The sequence below is a fragment of the Alligator mississippiensis genome, chromosome 11 (assembly GCF_030867095.1).
Source record: "Alligator mississippiensis isolate rAllMis1 chromosome 11, rAllMis1, whole genome shotgun sequence".
NCBI lineage: Eukaryota > Metazoa > Chordata > Crocodylia > Alligatoridae > Alligator > Alligator mississippiensis.
In genome coordinates this window covers 33863150-33878781 of record NC_081834.1, presented here as the reverse complement: position 1 = coordinate 33878781, position 15632 = coordinate 33863150, and the positions used below count along the sequence as shown (strand labels likewise).

Here is a 15632-nt window from a genome sequence, read left to right as displayed (position 1 = left end):
ATCAGGAAAATTACAAGTTGTACTAGTTATTCTACTGTATGGACAGAATTCTCTCTCCTGTTGAGGAATACAAAATAGATGTCTGGGGAAAAAATTGGATCAGTTGGAATTGCACATACACAAAGCCCATTCCCTTAGGGTGGGCTGTATTATACTGCCTCTGGTTAAACTCCTGGTGGACCCAGAGGAACAGACTTCCACCTTTGGCTTCCTCTGTGCAAAAATGAAATTTATTTTCTACCTATGTGGACTTTTTACCATCTATAAATTTTCCCTGAGCCTGAGAAAGCACATGTGCACTTGAAAGCTTGCAGAAAAAGATTTTTTTTTTTTTTGAGATTTCTTAGTTGGTCTAATAAAAGGTATAATCTCTGAACCAAGAGTTCTAGAGTTTTGTATTTCTTTTTAAAAATCCTACTTATTTTAGAGAGTTCCATACCATTTTAATTCCACTTTTCCAAAAGACAGGGCTTTCTCAGCATATTTGTGTAATAATAACCCTTGCAGCAGGCATCTTCCTCAGGATAGAAGGGGGCATAAAGTTTGACCTCAATGGCTTTTCATTAAGCTCCATGTTAAAATTCTGTTTCTCAAATCACTTACTACCTTATCACCTTTCCTCTACCCCAGAGTTCTGCTTGGAAACAGCTAAAACATAGGAGGCTGGATTTTGAATAAGCATTTCTGGATAAGAAAAAGGATACAAGAGCCAAATATGCCACTTAAGAGCTGTTACTCAAATGGTAGGTGTTGGGACTGTACAAAGAAAGAAGGCCTTACTCTAACCAGGACATGGCACAGTTGATGGTTCTCACCTTTGTTAAGATTCCATCTTCTCGATGATTCTTCTGCAGGACGTGCTGAAGGGCAAGCTGAATCTTCTGTTGGAGTTTTTCAATTTTTACCTTCTCCTGAAGCCATGAACGATCTACATGTAAAAACAAGTGAACCATCAACTATGCATAACCTGGTTCACAAGGAAATGCTCCTAGGCTAGAGACAAAAGTTACACACAAATTGGTTTAAGTGATCAGAAACTGGCTTAAACCTGTAACAGAACAGACATTCAGTGCACATAAACCAGTTTCAAAATGGTTGAAACTGGTTTAAGGTAAGCCTGGCTGAATACAGTACCAGACTTAACTGATTTGGGTCAAACTGGTTTATGGAACTTCTGCCCCAGACCTCTTCTTGGTTTAAATTAAATCATAATCCCCCAGCATGCTTTTCAGCCCTGGGCTGGGCTGTGATCTCTGTTTCAGAGAGCAAGGCTGGTCCTGCCCCTCTACCTCACTAGTCTAGCCATACAGTGGGGATGTAGCCAGATGCTGGAACGGCATGGCCCCTGAAGCAAAGGAGGCAGGGAGGGGGCTTATTCCCCCCTCCCTCCCCTCTCCCTGCCAGACCCCAGCTGGGGTCTGCCTGGCTGGGCCAAGTAGCCCCTGGCCAGACCTGCCAGTAGCCTGAAGTAAACAAGGGGAGGGAGGAAGATTTAATGCCCCCCCTCCCACCTCCTTACCCCAGCACGGACCCCAGCTGGGGTCTGCCTGGCCAGGGCGCTGCAGCCCCTCTCAGCCCCCCCTAGTCCAGTGCTCCAGCAGCAAGGGCTGGGCCATGGCCAGATGCTGGCCAGCATGGTGAAGGGGGCAGGGAGAGGGTTTATTCCACTCTCTGTCCCCTCTCCCACTGAGGGACCGCAGCTGGGCTCTGCCAGCCCCACCTGGCCACCACCTCCACCACTCGCCCCCGGCCAGGCAAAACCCAGCTAGGATTCCCTAGGGGAAAGGGGAGGAATATCCCCCTCCTTGTCCTCTTCGCCTCAGACGGCCAGGCCAGCTGGTGTCTGGCCATGCCCCCACCCCTGCTGCTGGACCGGTGAGGGGGAAGAGACCCTGGGGCTATGCTGTGGGTGGCAGCAGGGTGTGCAGAGCTGCTGCAGCCTGCACATGGTGAGTGACAGCTGTACTAAGGGAGCCTGGAGGGCTATGGCCACCCCAAAATTCAGTTTAGTCCTCCTACAGCCACCCCTCCAAGCCCTACCACCACCACTCGCCCTGAGTAGGCTGTGGCAGCTCTGCCTACCCCACTCCTGCCTGCAGTGCAGCCCCTCGCATCAGTAAGAGGCTTGCACTCCCTGGGACACCATGCCAGGGGCTGCTGCCCCATCAGGGTCCCTCTCCGCTCACCAGTCCAGGGGCAGGGGCAGGGGTAGTGGCATGACCAGACACCAGCCAGCATGGCCCTCTAAGGTGAAGGACACAGGGAGGAGGTTTATTTTCTGCTCCCTCCCCTCTCCCTCTGGGGAACCCCAGCTGGGGTCTGCCCAGCCAGGGGTGAGCAGGGGAGGCAGCAGTTGGGGTGACAGGCCCTGGATACAGTCCCTCAGTAGGAGAGGGGACGGAGGGGGGAATAAACCCCCTCCCTGCCCCCTTTACCATGCCAGCCAGCATCTGGCCATGGCCCTGTCCCTGCTGCTGGAGCACTGGAAGGCGGGGGGGAGGCCTTGAGAGGGGCTGCAGCACCCTGGCCAGGCAGAACCCAGCTGGGGTTTCTGCCAGTAGGACAGGGGAGGGAGGGGGGATTAAATCCTCCTCCCTCCCCTCTTTCGCTTCAGGCTGCTGATGGGGCTGGCCATGCCTCCGTCCCTGCCACTTGACCGGCAATGGCAGGTGAGGGGGCAGGAAATGCCTGACAGTGGCTTCTCCACCCCAGCCAGGTAGACCTTGCCTGGTATCCAAGCGGGGAGAGCAGAGGGAGGGGGGAATAAACCCCCCTCCTGCCCCCCTCGCCTTAGGTGGCCATGCCAGGGCAGCGTCTGTGCTGAGGTCTGGCCATGTTCCTGCCCCTCCATCCCTCAAAAGCCTGGTGAGGGCTGCCTCCCTGCTCTTCCTCCAGACACATCCTGGCTGGGGTCCCTGCAGGCCAGGGTGGGGGCTTAAACTCCTCCCCAATCATACTCAGGTCTCTGGGGGCCTGGCCACACCCCCCACCTTAGCTCAGCTTCTCTCCACCTGGCCGCTGCAGAAGTGAAGGGAGGGCTCACTCTAGTGCCTCCCAACTTCTGTCCTGAGCCACTGCAAGCATGTGGCTGCACTTTCAGAATCAAAAGTGAATGTTTATTCACTTGCAAACTAGTTCAATCTATGCAGGTTAGACTAACCTTGAAAGATTGAATCAATTCAGGCTTTTGGAATGTCTGTACTTAGCCTCAGAATCTGTCTTACAGATTTAACTTTCCTGTATCCAGTCCAATCTCCCTACCATCCATTCTTCCATGAAGAACAATTCAGGAAGTCAGTCTCACAATTAAGAAGTTTAGAATGAATGTATTACTCTCATATAAAATCTAATCCTCTAATCTTATAGCATGTAGTAAGTAAAAGGAGACTGGATGTACACCTTGCTGCGGTTATTTCCTTCCCAGATCAGAGGGGCTGAACCCAATGATCTCACAAGGTCCTTTCCCTCCCTAAACTTCTGTGAATCTCTGCAATAAGGTTAAATATAACAATACTTTAAATTTTTTTAGAAATCTTCAACTCAAGCATTTCAAGTTGGATGGTATGTGTTAACATTTTACATACTAATACAATTCTGTATTAGAGGAAAAATACAATTAGTAATAGTTCTGTTTTGGAAAAAAAAGCTGATGGTATAATAATGCATGATTAATCAGAATGCATCTTCAGCACAAGATTTTCTGTTCAACACACTGAAAAAGACAGAAGCAATGATGCAGTTATAACAGAGGTAGGCAACCCCTGGCACAGATGCCAGAGTGTGGCACGCAAAGCCATTCTGCATGGCTTGTGCACCTTGAGGCGGACGACTGTGAAGGGGCCAGGGCTGCATTGCCACAACAAGGATCAGGCCCCTTGTGGCTGCCCTGCTGTCCACCCCTGGAAAGCCAACATCTTACAAGTTGAAGTTGCAGGTGTTTTTGCACTCTGCCCAAAAATGTTGCCAACCCCTGAGTTATAAGAAGATAAGCTTATTAAAAGGAAATTGTACTTGTGCACCTCATGGTGGTTCAGTAGCATTACTTCCTACTGCCTCAGGGTGGCAGGAGCAAACAGTTTTGTGTTTCTTTAACTGAAGAAATATAATGCTACATACTTTTGATCTACTAAATGGCAGGAGAACTGTGTCTTCTACCAACATAAAATTATGCTCAGATTGTACTTTATTCCTCAACGTTATTACCCACAGGGAAGGAGGTGACAGACAAAAACCAGGGCATAATTTAGAATCTACTACCAGTCAAGTAAAACAACCTTCATACCCACTGTTTAAATGCACTTGTTAAAAGTAAAACCAGAAAGAGGATATGGTTAGGAAAGAGACACAGAGACAGCTAGTTATATTTCATACTGATTGGTTGTCTCCCAAGTTATCACTGAGGAATATTTCACAATAAAATACCACTAAAGTCCATCAAAAAGTTAGAGCAATCTTACCTGCAGACATTAAAACAAATGCAGAAAACAAAGCTATTTCATCTTCTGTCAGGTGCATAGAACATAAACTCTTTCCAAATTCAAACACAAAACTAATGAAGTCTTCACAACCTGCCAAGAAGAAGATACAGATCACTCAAGATTTTTGTTAAAATGTTTTTTGTTAAGTTGCTTCAAAGTTGCTTTGAAGAAAGCAAATGGATTAGAAATATCTACAAGGATCAGAGCTCCTCCCTTAAAGGGTTGAGATGATGGAAACAGTATCATAACTAAGGGAAACTAGCACTTCATTTTTCCATATCTCCAACTTTCACTTCTCCCAGTCCCCAACAACCTGACGTTTTGCATGGTGAATCTCATCCCAGTGTAATGATTTTTTTTGGAAGTCTAGTAAAAGCAAACCATTTAATAAGTTAGAATAATTTTAAAGAACTAAGCTGAAGCTACATTTCCCAAAGCATCTAACATGCTTGTGCCAACCTGATACCCAAATGACCCTATGCAGAAACTCCAAATTGATTTAATTCTGTTCTTGCTGAAAACAAGTTTTTTCATGGTTTCAGGACAGTGCTGAAACCTGTACTCTGTACATTTAGAAACATAAAATTACGTCCTTGTGAATTCAGCAGATCAGCACAGAGAAGTGAGGGGCAGAAGAAAAAAGAAAGAGGTGGGAAACCAGGGAGAAGTGTGGTATGACAGAAATACAGGAAGTATGGGTGCAGTGTTATAGCAACAAAGTTTGGTGTTTGGGGCAAAGCTTGCAGCGGCACCCCACTCTTGCCCCACGCACAGATCCGGGGGCACGTGCCCCCACCATGCCTGCCTGGGAGTCAAGCAGAGGTGGAAACTACCCTCCCTCTGTCCCTGCACGCCCCCCTCACCCACCTCCAATGAGCTACTGCTGCTCATGCTCTGGCTGGGCAGCATCTGTTGGTGCGCCTTTGCTTTGGCACCCAGGGCAGTCAACGCCCCCTTGCTATGACACCAAGGGTGGAAACCAGAAGAGGCATAATATAGGGTCACAGTCCTGCTTTGCACCCTCAAAATGGACATAACTCTGGGAGGTGCAAAAGGAAAAGGTGCTAAGAGGACAGGGCAAGGGTACATTGAAGAAGTAGGGTACAGGTGAACCCAAGAGCACAGAGGCATGGATGGATAAAAAGAGCCCTGAGAAATGTGCAGGAAACTGAGGGGCTATACACAAGAGCAGAGAAGCAGGATGCTCAAGGGTTTTCATGTGGAGCTCCCTCAACTCACAGCCTAGATACAACAGTAAACTCTGAACTGTCCAGATTTTACAACCAGGGGAGCATTTAGAAAAGGCATAAGATACTTTTAAAACAAATTCTTTGCTGCCACACTAACCTCCACCCTCACTTTTATTCCACTCAATGTAGACCCTGCAGCCAAACCTACTGTCTCCTAATAGTAAACTGGTAAATATATGCAAACAAGTCAAAATAAATTATTGAGTCATTTAAAAAAACCAAAACATTTCTTACTCAAGTGATCTATTTCCATTACCTACTAGTCTAGATTAATTTCCTAATCATGTTCACCTTTGTAGAAAAAGAACAAGATTGTAGTATCCAATTTCATCTCAGAACCTATTTTTCCATGTATTTATAATGTATGAGATTACTTTCCTTATCAAACTTGGGTGCCTAAACACATATGCCCAGATTAATACCTGAGTGCCTGCTGTGAATGCGTGAGGCTTTTTTCCATATTCTGTTAAAGTTCAGTGGGCACTGCAATTGAACTGGGCCTCAAATTTAACCAGAACATTTAAGAGGATCCATGCTATGGCAAAGTGAGCAATCTAAGACTGCTTAGCTTTTCAGTACTTTAAACCTTTCCTTGTTCTGTGACAAGCATTTAGGACTCAGTCTATTTCCCCATAAGTGGTTGTGTTTCAGTTTCTACCCTTTTTTTCTATTTGTTTTTATTATGGAGTACTTGAGATTTTCTTACCTAATGATTTGAAAACATCTGGGCTAGCATACTTGCCATCAAAATATACTGTGTTGTTCTGGGAGTCAAAGGCACGACACATTCTGATAAACACAACCTCTAAAGATCCTAAACACAAACAATATAGATATTTGATTATTTAAAATAAGAGTTTTAGTTAGAGAAAGTACATGGAAGGACAGAAAAAATGTAAAAATGTAATAGGCACCACATTACAAGTCCAGTATTTCTTCTGGTTCTGCAACTGTATCTGAGAATGGCTTGATTTATTACAAGAATTAAGATAATTCCCTTATGCTTACTAGAATTAATCACAACCCTAAAGAAAACCTGAAGAAGTTTCACTGAAGTCTAGGCAGTTATTTGCATTTTTACTGCTGAAGCTGTAAGAACTTTATTTGTTCTTTCTAAAACAGCATCTCTACAACAAAGCCTGAACTTTTAATATCTGATTTTGCGGTATCCAAACAAGTCAGAAGTCTAATTTAATCATCAACCCCGCACCCATAGACACTCCTATTTTTTTAATGGGAATTCTGCCTTAAGATAGATACGCCTACTAGGGCTCTGTGAAGCTTCGGGTGGTGATTTGATTTGGAGGAGATTTGGCCCGATTCAGTGGCAGAATCTCCGAATCCAAATCGAATCAGGGGACCAATTTAAAGGTCTGAATCGATTCAAAGCTCTCCGAATCTTTGGAAAAGCTCTGAGCTGTTAAGTACTAGGGTTGGGGAGGGGGCCATGGGGGGACCCCTGCCAGCCCCCCTGACCCCTCCTGATCCCCCAGCCCCCTGCCCACTCCCCTAGCCCCCCCATGGCTGCCCCTGCCCACCCCAGCTCCAGTGCTTTAAAAAAAAAAAAAAGCCCCGGGGCTCACTGGGTGCTGTTGAGCTGCAGAGCCCCCCATGCAGTGTGGGGCAGTAGGGAGCAGTGTGGATCGTCCTCTGCCTGGCAACACCTGGTGAGCTGGGGCTTTTTCCCCCCCAAGGAGCAGGGAGCTTGGGTGGGCGGGGCAGCCATTGCTGGGCTAGGGGGGAGGGGGGAGATGGGCCTGGCTGATTCAGAGATTTGGCAGCAGCCAAATCTCCAAATCAAATTCAGTCGAATCCAATTGGGACAGTGATTCGAATCACCGAATCAAAATCGAATACTAGCCGCTTCACACAGGCCTAATGCCTACTTCCATCCAGAATGCCCAAGATGGACATATGAATTCAAAGAAAACACTATGAAACTCATTTGTTTTTCCATCAGTTTTTTAGGAAACATCTGTAGTAAAAATTGATTTCAGTGTTTTTACTTATATAGCACCTCTCTAGGTTTAGAGCTAGTTAGAAATGAGCCTCAGAATTCCTCACGTACCTGCTTTTAAAAGCACAATTTGATCATTTTGACACAGTTCCATAAAGCCATCAATGCGTTTGGCGAATTCCACCACATACTGGATAGCTTCTGTTATTTTGACTGCACATAACTGCCACATAACCTCCCTCTGCTGTTGAAGAGAAAAGGACAGATTATTATTCAAGGCTGCATAAGCCCTTTTTTATAAAGGAAAATTAAGTCGAAAACCAAAGCAGAGCTTCCAAGCCTCCCAAGCATTCCTCAGTAAAAACTACTCAGGAGATGGGAGGGTAAAATTAGCCACTTACAGGCATCATCTTATTTGGTGAATGGGAATATATACATATAACACCCATTTAGTTTTGGCAGTGGGATTTAGACTGAGATATCTTGTCTCAGGAACCAGAGTACAGCTTCTATTGATTAAATGGAGATTTCATGCGTGAACTAGAATGCAGAATTTAACAGAGACTTCTGGACTTCACTAAGCTCTCAGTAAACAATGCCATGCTTTTGACTAAGGGCTCTGTCTCCTATGAAATCTAGACCTAAATCAACAGGGTTTCCCAAGATGCTTTTATGTATTTATTTATTTAGTAAACTATGTGATTGACAAGTGACTTGTTACCCTTGGATGAAGGTACAAAAGGAACAAGCAATAATTCAGCCTGTTTGAGGTAGGACAGCATTTTACTATCCACAGTACAGGTACACCAAGGCACTGAGATTAATTTGCCCAATGTTGCAGTGAGTCAAAGGCAAAACTGAAAATAGATGAAAGGAATTTTGACACTCAGTTCTACTGTCTAAACTGAAAACTGAAATAAACTATGTAAAATACCAAATCCTTGACAGGACATATTAATTAGCTAATACAATGTAGGGGCCAGATCAAAACTTGGCCTTCAGCTGCCACACCAGGAGGAAAACAAAAATAAATAACACTTCTTGTTCTGTTCCCCTGTGCACAGGTTTTAAAGGCAGGGCATACAGTAATCCTCCCCACCTCTATCTATCAGCCAAGGGAGCAGAGCAAGCCCTTGCTGCACTTCCTCTGTGAGCTGAACTGGCCTAAGAAAGGGGCATTACTCAGAAGTACATGATTGTCCCAAAGTGCAAAAGAGAGCAGGAAAAGTAGTGTGGCTTCCCAGGCTTCTTCTGGGCAATTCAGATGACCATCAGGCCTTAATAAAGGCAAGGAACAAAAAGGCACAATGAAATAAATACAATACAAACCCAACTAACAAATAAATAGAAGGCACAAGTAATGCAAAGCATGCCTGAAAGAAGCAGTGCTGAAACAGACCCAAGGGCCACTGGGGATTACACACCGGTTTCAAGAAGTCTCTTGGCTGATCTCACCCTGCTAACTTCTTATTCAAGCCTCTGCCACAGTAACAGTGTCGCCAAGACTTGCCTTTTTAACAGAAGTCTCACAATAGTCAATGAACTTCTTAAAGCATGACAGCCTGGTGTCAGGTGACTCAGAAAACCTCAGCTTCAATTAAGAAAACTAACATGTCAGCCCTCCAAGTTGTGGAGTGAAGCTTGAAAACAACGTTTGGAGGTTCAACCAGCAGAAGGTAAATACAAAGTTTATTATTTAAATTGAAAAATACTGCAGTAAAATGTCAGGCTGTTGACAGAGCCTGATGTCATAAGAAGGGCATGTGTGTTCTTGCTTGCCTAACGAGACATTTTTGGAGCCTGAGAAAATTATAAATTAAATTAAGCAAAACAATGCAAACAGAGCCTGGTCAGAGGAAAATGAACAATTTCACTACTCCAAAACTGTCCTACCATTTAAGGGTGGAATTTTCCCTTGGTTTTTCTGACCTTGTTCTCACTGCTAGCTAAATCAGGATTATGGCCTTGCATTCTAAGCCTGGGAAACTCTCACATGCAAAACCTAGGAAAAGCCCATCCCATTTGCAGATCTTGACTGCTGTCTATCCCCAGTGACAAGTTAATGGTGCAGGATTTATCTATCAAATGTATAAAAAACCTCAAATTCCCAATGACAAACTGAGAAGAAATGGGGAATCAAGCTGAATTTAAGATTTCGCAAAATGCTATTTTGTTTAAACAGCTTTAAAATTTTGGAAGGCCTAAGTACTTGATTTTGTTATTCACATACCTTGTTTTGGTAGTTCTCTATTTCTTCCTGTAGAAAAGTTTGCCATGTTATCTGCTGTAGCTCCTCTCTCAAGTATTGACAAGTTTCCATGTGTGACTTAGAAATATTCTGTGCAAGATGTTCTAAGAGAGAGAGAAGTGAAACATTAAAAAACCCCCCAAGCCCCAAAAGCTATCCGTGTATGATTTCTGAAGAGCTAGTTAAAGTATGCATGTTAGCAAATATTGGTTACTTTGAAAAGTGTTACAATGCACATTCTCTTACTTCTATTATCTCCATGGATCCTACTTTTGAAAAACAAATAGTCCTGCCAAGGTTCTCCCAGAGGTCATATACCATCCATTAGAGGGCAGTAGTCACACATATACACAGCTCCATCACTATTCCACAGTACAGTTTTAAAATATTTTCAGTAACAAATTTTAGAACACAAAGCAGGCAATTTTGTCTTGTTCTTAGTTAAAGGCCAATTTAAACTGTAGCTGCCTGGACTGAGATCTATTCCAAATGCATTCTGAAATTTTGGAGAAATGAATTTCTTCTCTAACAGCAGTGGAAGCCATTTTTTGCCTCTGCAGAAACCTAACATGTACAAGTAGGTGAAATAAAACAAAATTCAGTTAAAATTTGTAGTATATACATGAATGCAAATTCAGTTTCATGGTACCCTGTGGTACTGGTGTTTTTGGTGTGGTAGAACCCCTGCCTAAGGAACTGGGCTAAGAATTACTCTTACTTAGAGCCACAGAAGAGAAGGTAAGGAGTCAGTGGGCTCTTCAGGTAAGGCTAGAGACATCGTAGAGGGCAAAGTCTTGCTGTGCTCTCTTTGCTCCATGAATAAATAGTACCACTCATTAGGTTTGTCATATCAGCTTCTTAAGATCCTGAATCACTTGCATTTTAAATCTACTGAACTTATCCCTTGTGCTGTCAACTGAGACACTGCAACAGCAGGATTCCTACACTATTCGGAGAAGCAAGATCATGAAAAATATACAACTGAAGCATCAAAATTTTTTTAGTTTTAAAGCGTTTTTTTTTAGCCTGTACTACAGGCTTGAATCTTACATAACATACTCATTTTTGATGCATATATTATTTTTGGTCATTAAAACATCTCACACTTATTGGTAAATGGTTTGTATACGAGTTGTAAACTTCTGAAAGCCTGGTGTCTTAGACTTAGAAGTCAGCCTTTCCCCCTCCTAAGATAAGCACATGAAAACAGATCCTCCAAAGTGCAAAATTTCGGCCCTCTTGCTCAAATAAATCTGCAGCTAGCGCTTACTTTGGCTGAAGCATGATTGAAACGTACATATTTGGTCTTAATATGGATCTGAATGGAAATCAATAGTGGCTTAAGGAGTCAATAAGGCCTCTCGTATCAGCCTTTCTGTAAAAGTTGTGTTTCCTTTTGTTTTTCTAAATACTCTTTAGAAATAAAAATTACCCCACAAACAGGTCTCTTCCCAAAAACAAGGCAATTCAATTAAGGTTTAAAATACAACCTTCAACATGCAGCCTTTGAACTAAGCAAACATGTAACAAAGAGCAATTCTTTGCTGCCACCACTGCTTGTGTATGTTCCAACAATTTCATATGTGTACGTGTTAAAACCTACTGGCAGGATTTCAATGCTGTCTGTGTACTTCAAGATGTAGAGAGTCAGATTTGACAAAGTGACTGTCCACAAACCTAGACCCCCAAATCTGGACAGTACTTACATGCTCAGACACATTTCTGAATAGGGCTGTCTTCCTAAATGTGAAGCTGTTGTTGTAACACTTTGAAATGACAAGCTGTTACTTTATGCCAGGGCTCCACACACAACCCTTTGCAGTCAGCAAGCCAACCCTCAAAATTCCTGTGTTTATGGGTTAAATTTGAATCCTTTAATAACCTCCATAAAAACATGAATATGTGACAGAGACAAATATATTCGTTTTGCCTTTATTTCCAGACATTCTTTTTTCTTCAATTCCACTAATCTGTAATCAAAGTTACTAGATTTCAGACTGCGACAAAATCCTCTGGTTGTGATGTTAGAACGGGATGCGCTGAAGAGAACCAAATTCTACAAATGATGGAAAAGACTTCAGTTGGGAGCTACCCAAATGCAACTGTATCCAGTAAAATAACAAATCATACAAGATGTCTGCCCCTATTTAAATAAATGTATGAAGTGGAAGTCAAAGATACAATACTCTGATATTTCTACCTAAATGCTTCTCTTCTACCTGTTTTTTGTAAACAAGTAATTAGCATGAATGATATAGAAAAGTAATGCTTTACAACCCTGAGCTGTTCAATTAAGCACACTAGGATTTAAAAACACTTGTCTAATGCTACATCCCACTTGGCTTGTAAGCCTTTTTACAGAGCCCATCCTAATTCCAGGCACTAAAAGTAAGTGATGCCACTTTTGCAGAATTTAGCCCTCAGAGAGACATCCAGCTACTTACAAACATGGGGAAAAAAAACAGTGCTTTATTTAAGCTTAGCATACCCCCGTGCCAAGCGCAGCACGCGCCCAAGAGTCATTGCATTAGTTGGACCTAGCTTGCCCAATGTCTGTATAGATCAGGTGCTTTAGGGGGGCCTTTCTGGTGCTTTTATCTAATAGCTGAATCAGCTATTACATAAAAGCGCCAAAAAGCCCAGCTGAGGCGCCCAATCTATACAGACACTGCAGAACCAGGTTGAATTAATACACTGACTCTTCTGGTATAGCGCTGTTTTTTATTGGTTTTCATGTCTGTCACCACCCCCCAAGAGCAAACTGTAGGGTACTGGATACTAAGTAAGACTGTTAAACAGAGATTTTAGGGAAATAACAAAACTTTCTATAATTAAAAATTCCCTAGTGCATTTTGACAGGGTTGTGGCATTTTGGATCACCTTGCACAGGTGCAAACAACACAGAAGTTAAAAGAATCAGTCCCAGTCCCCTTTTTTTTTGGAGAACAGAGTAGTGCTGTGAAAAAATCAGTCCAATCATATAAGTAAAAATACAATTCTATTTGTCCAATAAATGACTATTATGCATATTTGCTCCTGTCTATAATGGTTCAAATAACTGCCAGTATTCATGATATACTCTCTACTAGCTGGATTCAAATAAAGGGAACGCTAGTAGCTTAACTAAGGGAGAGGAAAGAGCAACCAGGGCAGAACAGTACAGTTACACCTTTGGGCAACATGATCTGCATCCCATCAGCAAGGAGCCAATAGGATTTTTTGGTCTGATTCTGTAAACTGCTGAATGCCACTGAGTACCAACTGGAGTTAAGAGTGCTGGGTACTTCACAGACCAGTGTTGTATGCTGTTACAAGCTGTACAAAAACAGCCTTCTCCCTCGCAGCTGTTTCAGTATGCTATGTTTAATCCAAAGGGTATTATTAAAGCAATTACAATGGAAACTTTTCTCTCTTATTACCTAATTCTGCCATGGAAACAGTTGGAGAGGTCTCCCCATTTGTAAAAGAACAATAAGGGAAGAAGCCCGATGCTGGTGTGTAGTCACATATTGGTTCTGGTTTGATTCCATTAATATCAAGCCCCGACTGATCTGGAGAAGGTTGTATGTCTAAGTAGAAGCTGCTAACGGCAGAGTCTGCTTTGCTACCTTCTGGGGTATGCCCATCAATGTAATTACTGAGGTCATCGTGTAGCTCTGTTAGCCCATTGGTGGTGATATTGTACGTTGGTGTTAGTGGTTCTGCTTCTCCAGGTTGCTGCTGGTGATCTCGCTGTTGCTGCTGCATTCGATGTTTCTGAACCTCTGCGTACAAGCTGTCCCTCTGCTTCTTTGACATTCGACCAAATTTTACAGCTGAAATAAATGCACAAAACATACCGTACTTCTATAAATCATTACTGAAACATGACAATCTTGAGAGCTTAAATACTCAAGTGATGAACACAGTATTAAAATCTGATTGGTAATACAGACAGATCTAAAAATATTTTGTGGTAGCTATAGGCAGCCCACAACTTAACTACAGCACCTTTTCCTGGCTCTTATACTCTTTCAGTAGCTTGTTTAATGAAACATTTAACTTAACTTTTAGTTTTGAGGTTATTTTGGAGCTACATATCAATTCTTTAGCTTCCATCTCTTTACAAAAATAAATCAAATTCATCTCAATAGAAATCCACTGAAATCAGAGTTATACCATCTAAATGTTCAAATCTCATTTAGAAATTATTGTTGGATGACAATTAAAAATTAAATTTGTTGGTCTGATATGAATAGCCCAATTTTTATTGGCTGCATATCCACAGACTCCGTTAGGAAGAGGCTCAATAGCAAGCTTTAAAGAGATCAGAACAAGTGCAAAATGAAAACTGTAGAATCAGCTCATAATGACACACATTGGCTAGCGTTCTGTTGCTCTCATTCTGATGAGCAAGAACACTTACTCAGCAATAAACCCATAAAATATATGTACTGCTTCAAAAAAGAAAACATTTATAACTTGTGAACTCGCACATTAAATTAGAAGCAAGTGGCCTGGCACCAGGGTTTTGCATATCTCAAGAATTCCTAAGAACGTGGCATTTCTTGGACCTACAGTAGATCCAATATAGCCTTTTATGAGACCAAAGATTGATGGCAAGTAGGCACATAAAAATTAAGACATTCTGCTCTTTTAACAACCTGCTCTTTTTAAATATCTGCACAAAGCAATGTGCATGTTTACAGAACATAAGCACCTATGGAATATGTAATGATAATTGGTAAGAAGTTGAGATACTTAGTTGATATAGATGGCTGCAACTCCATTTAAGTCAACGCTTAATGCCATTAACGTCAGTTGTGACTTCATCCTTAACTGCTTTACATAAGATGCAGCACACCCATTTCACATGTGGACAAGATGTCATCATCATACTGTGTGTAATTTTGGATTTAGGGTTTTGATCTAAACTACTACTTGCCTCATCAGGTGCATCAGGCAGATGAAAGTTTTTGCCAACCAATCCTGTCTTAGTCCAGTTCCTTTCATTTGTTCAGGTTGCTAAACACACTTGCTGTAAGGGTTTATTCTCACTGAATGCTTAAACCTTGACTTCTGAAACTACTAGCTATTTTGCACAAAGGAGAAGGTATGTTACCTTTTTGTTTAAAAATGAGTTAGGTGTTTTCATTCTGCCTCAATATTTTTACATAAGAACATAAGAAGTGCCATACTGGGACTGATCAATCCATGTAGCCCAGTATCCTGTCTCCCACAGTGGCAGAAGTGGATGCTACATAGGAAGAGCACCAAGCTGGATATCTCTAGAAATATCTATCCCCTACTTCAATACTCTCCCTGGCATCGACCAGCATTAGTTTAGAGATGCCAAAGGAAATGTCCCCAACCATTCTGTTAATGTGTTTTATAGACACATATTGGACATATTCAAATATTTGACTCAGATATAAAATAATTCTGGACTACAACAATATGACAAGAGTCTCACTTGCAGCTACACAATGTGCAACTTAAATTGGACGTTCATCTGTGTGTATTTGCATTTCATGAATACACACAAAAAATACCACGACAATTAGACTAAAAATGTCATCCTTGGAATAAAACTAGAAGCAATGACATCAATTAGCACTGTGCTAAGTGGAAAGAAAAAATCCACCTCCCAAGTGTTTCAATGATTGGTTTTCTTTTGGGAACACCCCATAAAAAAGCTACTGGAGGATCTTACATATGAA

At 42.4% G+C, this 15632-nt stretch overlaps 1 protein-coding gene across 3 annotated transcripts in view; it reads right to left on the bottom strand.

Moving 5' to 3' along the window:
• RORA (RAR related orphan receptor A) overlaps nucleotides 1–15632 on the bottom strand; it is a 605658-nt gene that overhangs the window by 12368 nt on the left and 577658 nt on the right. For 2 of the 3 annotated variants that reach the window (XM_059714789.1, XM_006259377.4), the window contains 6 exons: nucleotides 13353–13748; nucleotides 9916–10037; nucleotides 7797–7929; nucleotides 6435–6542; nucleotides 4458–4568; nucleotides 816–928 (listed from right to left, as the gene is read on the bottom strand). In XM_059714789.1, coding sequence (XP_059570772.1) covers nucleotides 816–928; nucleotides 4458–4568; nucleotides 6435–6542; nucleotides 7797–7929; nucleotides 9916–10037; nucleotides 13353–13748 — 983 coding nt within the window. The remainder of the gene's footprint in view (nucleotides 1–815; nucleotides 929–4457; nucleotides 4569–6434; nucleotides 6543–7796; nucleotides 7930–9915; nucleotides 10038–13352; nucleotides 13749–15632) is intronic. The other variant, XM_059714790.1, reaches the window with a different exon arrangement.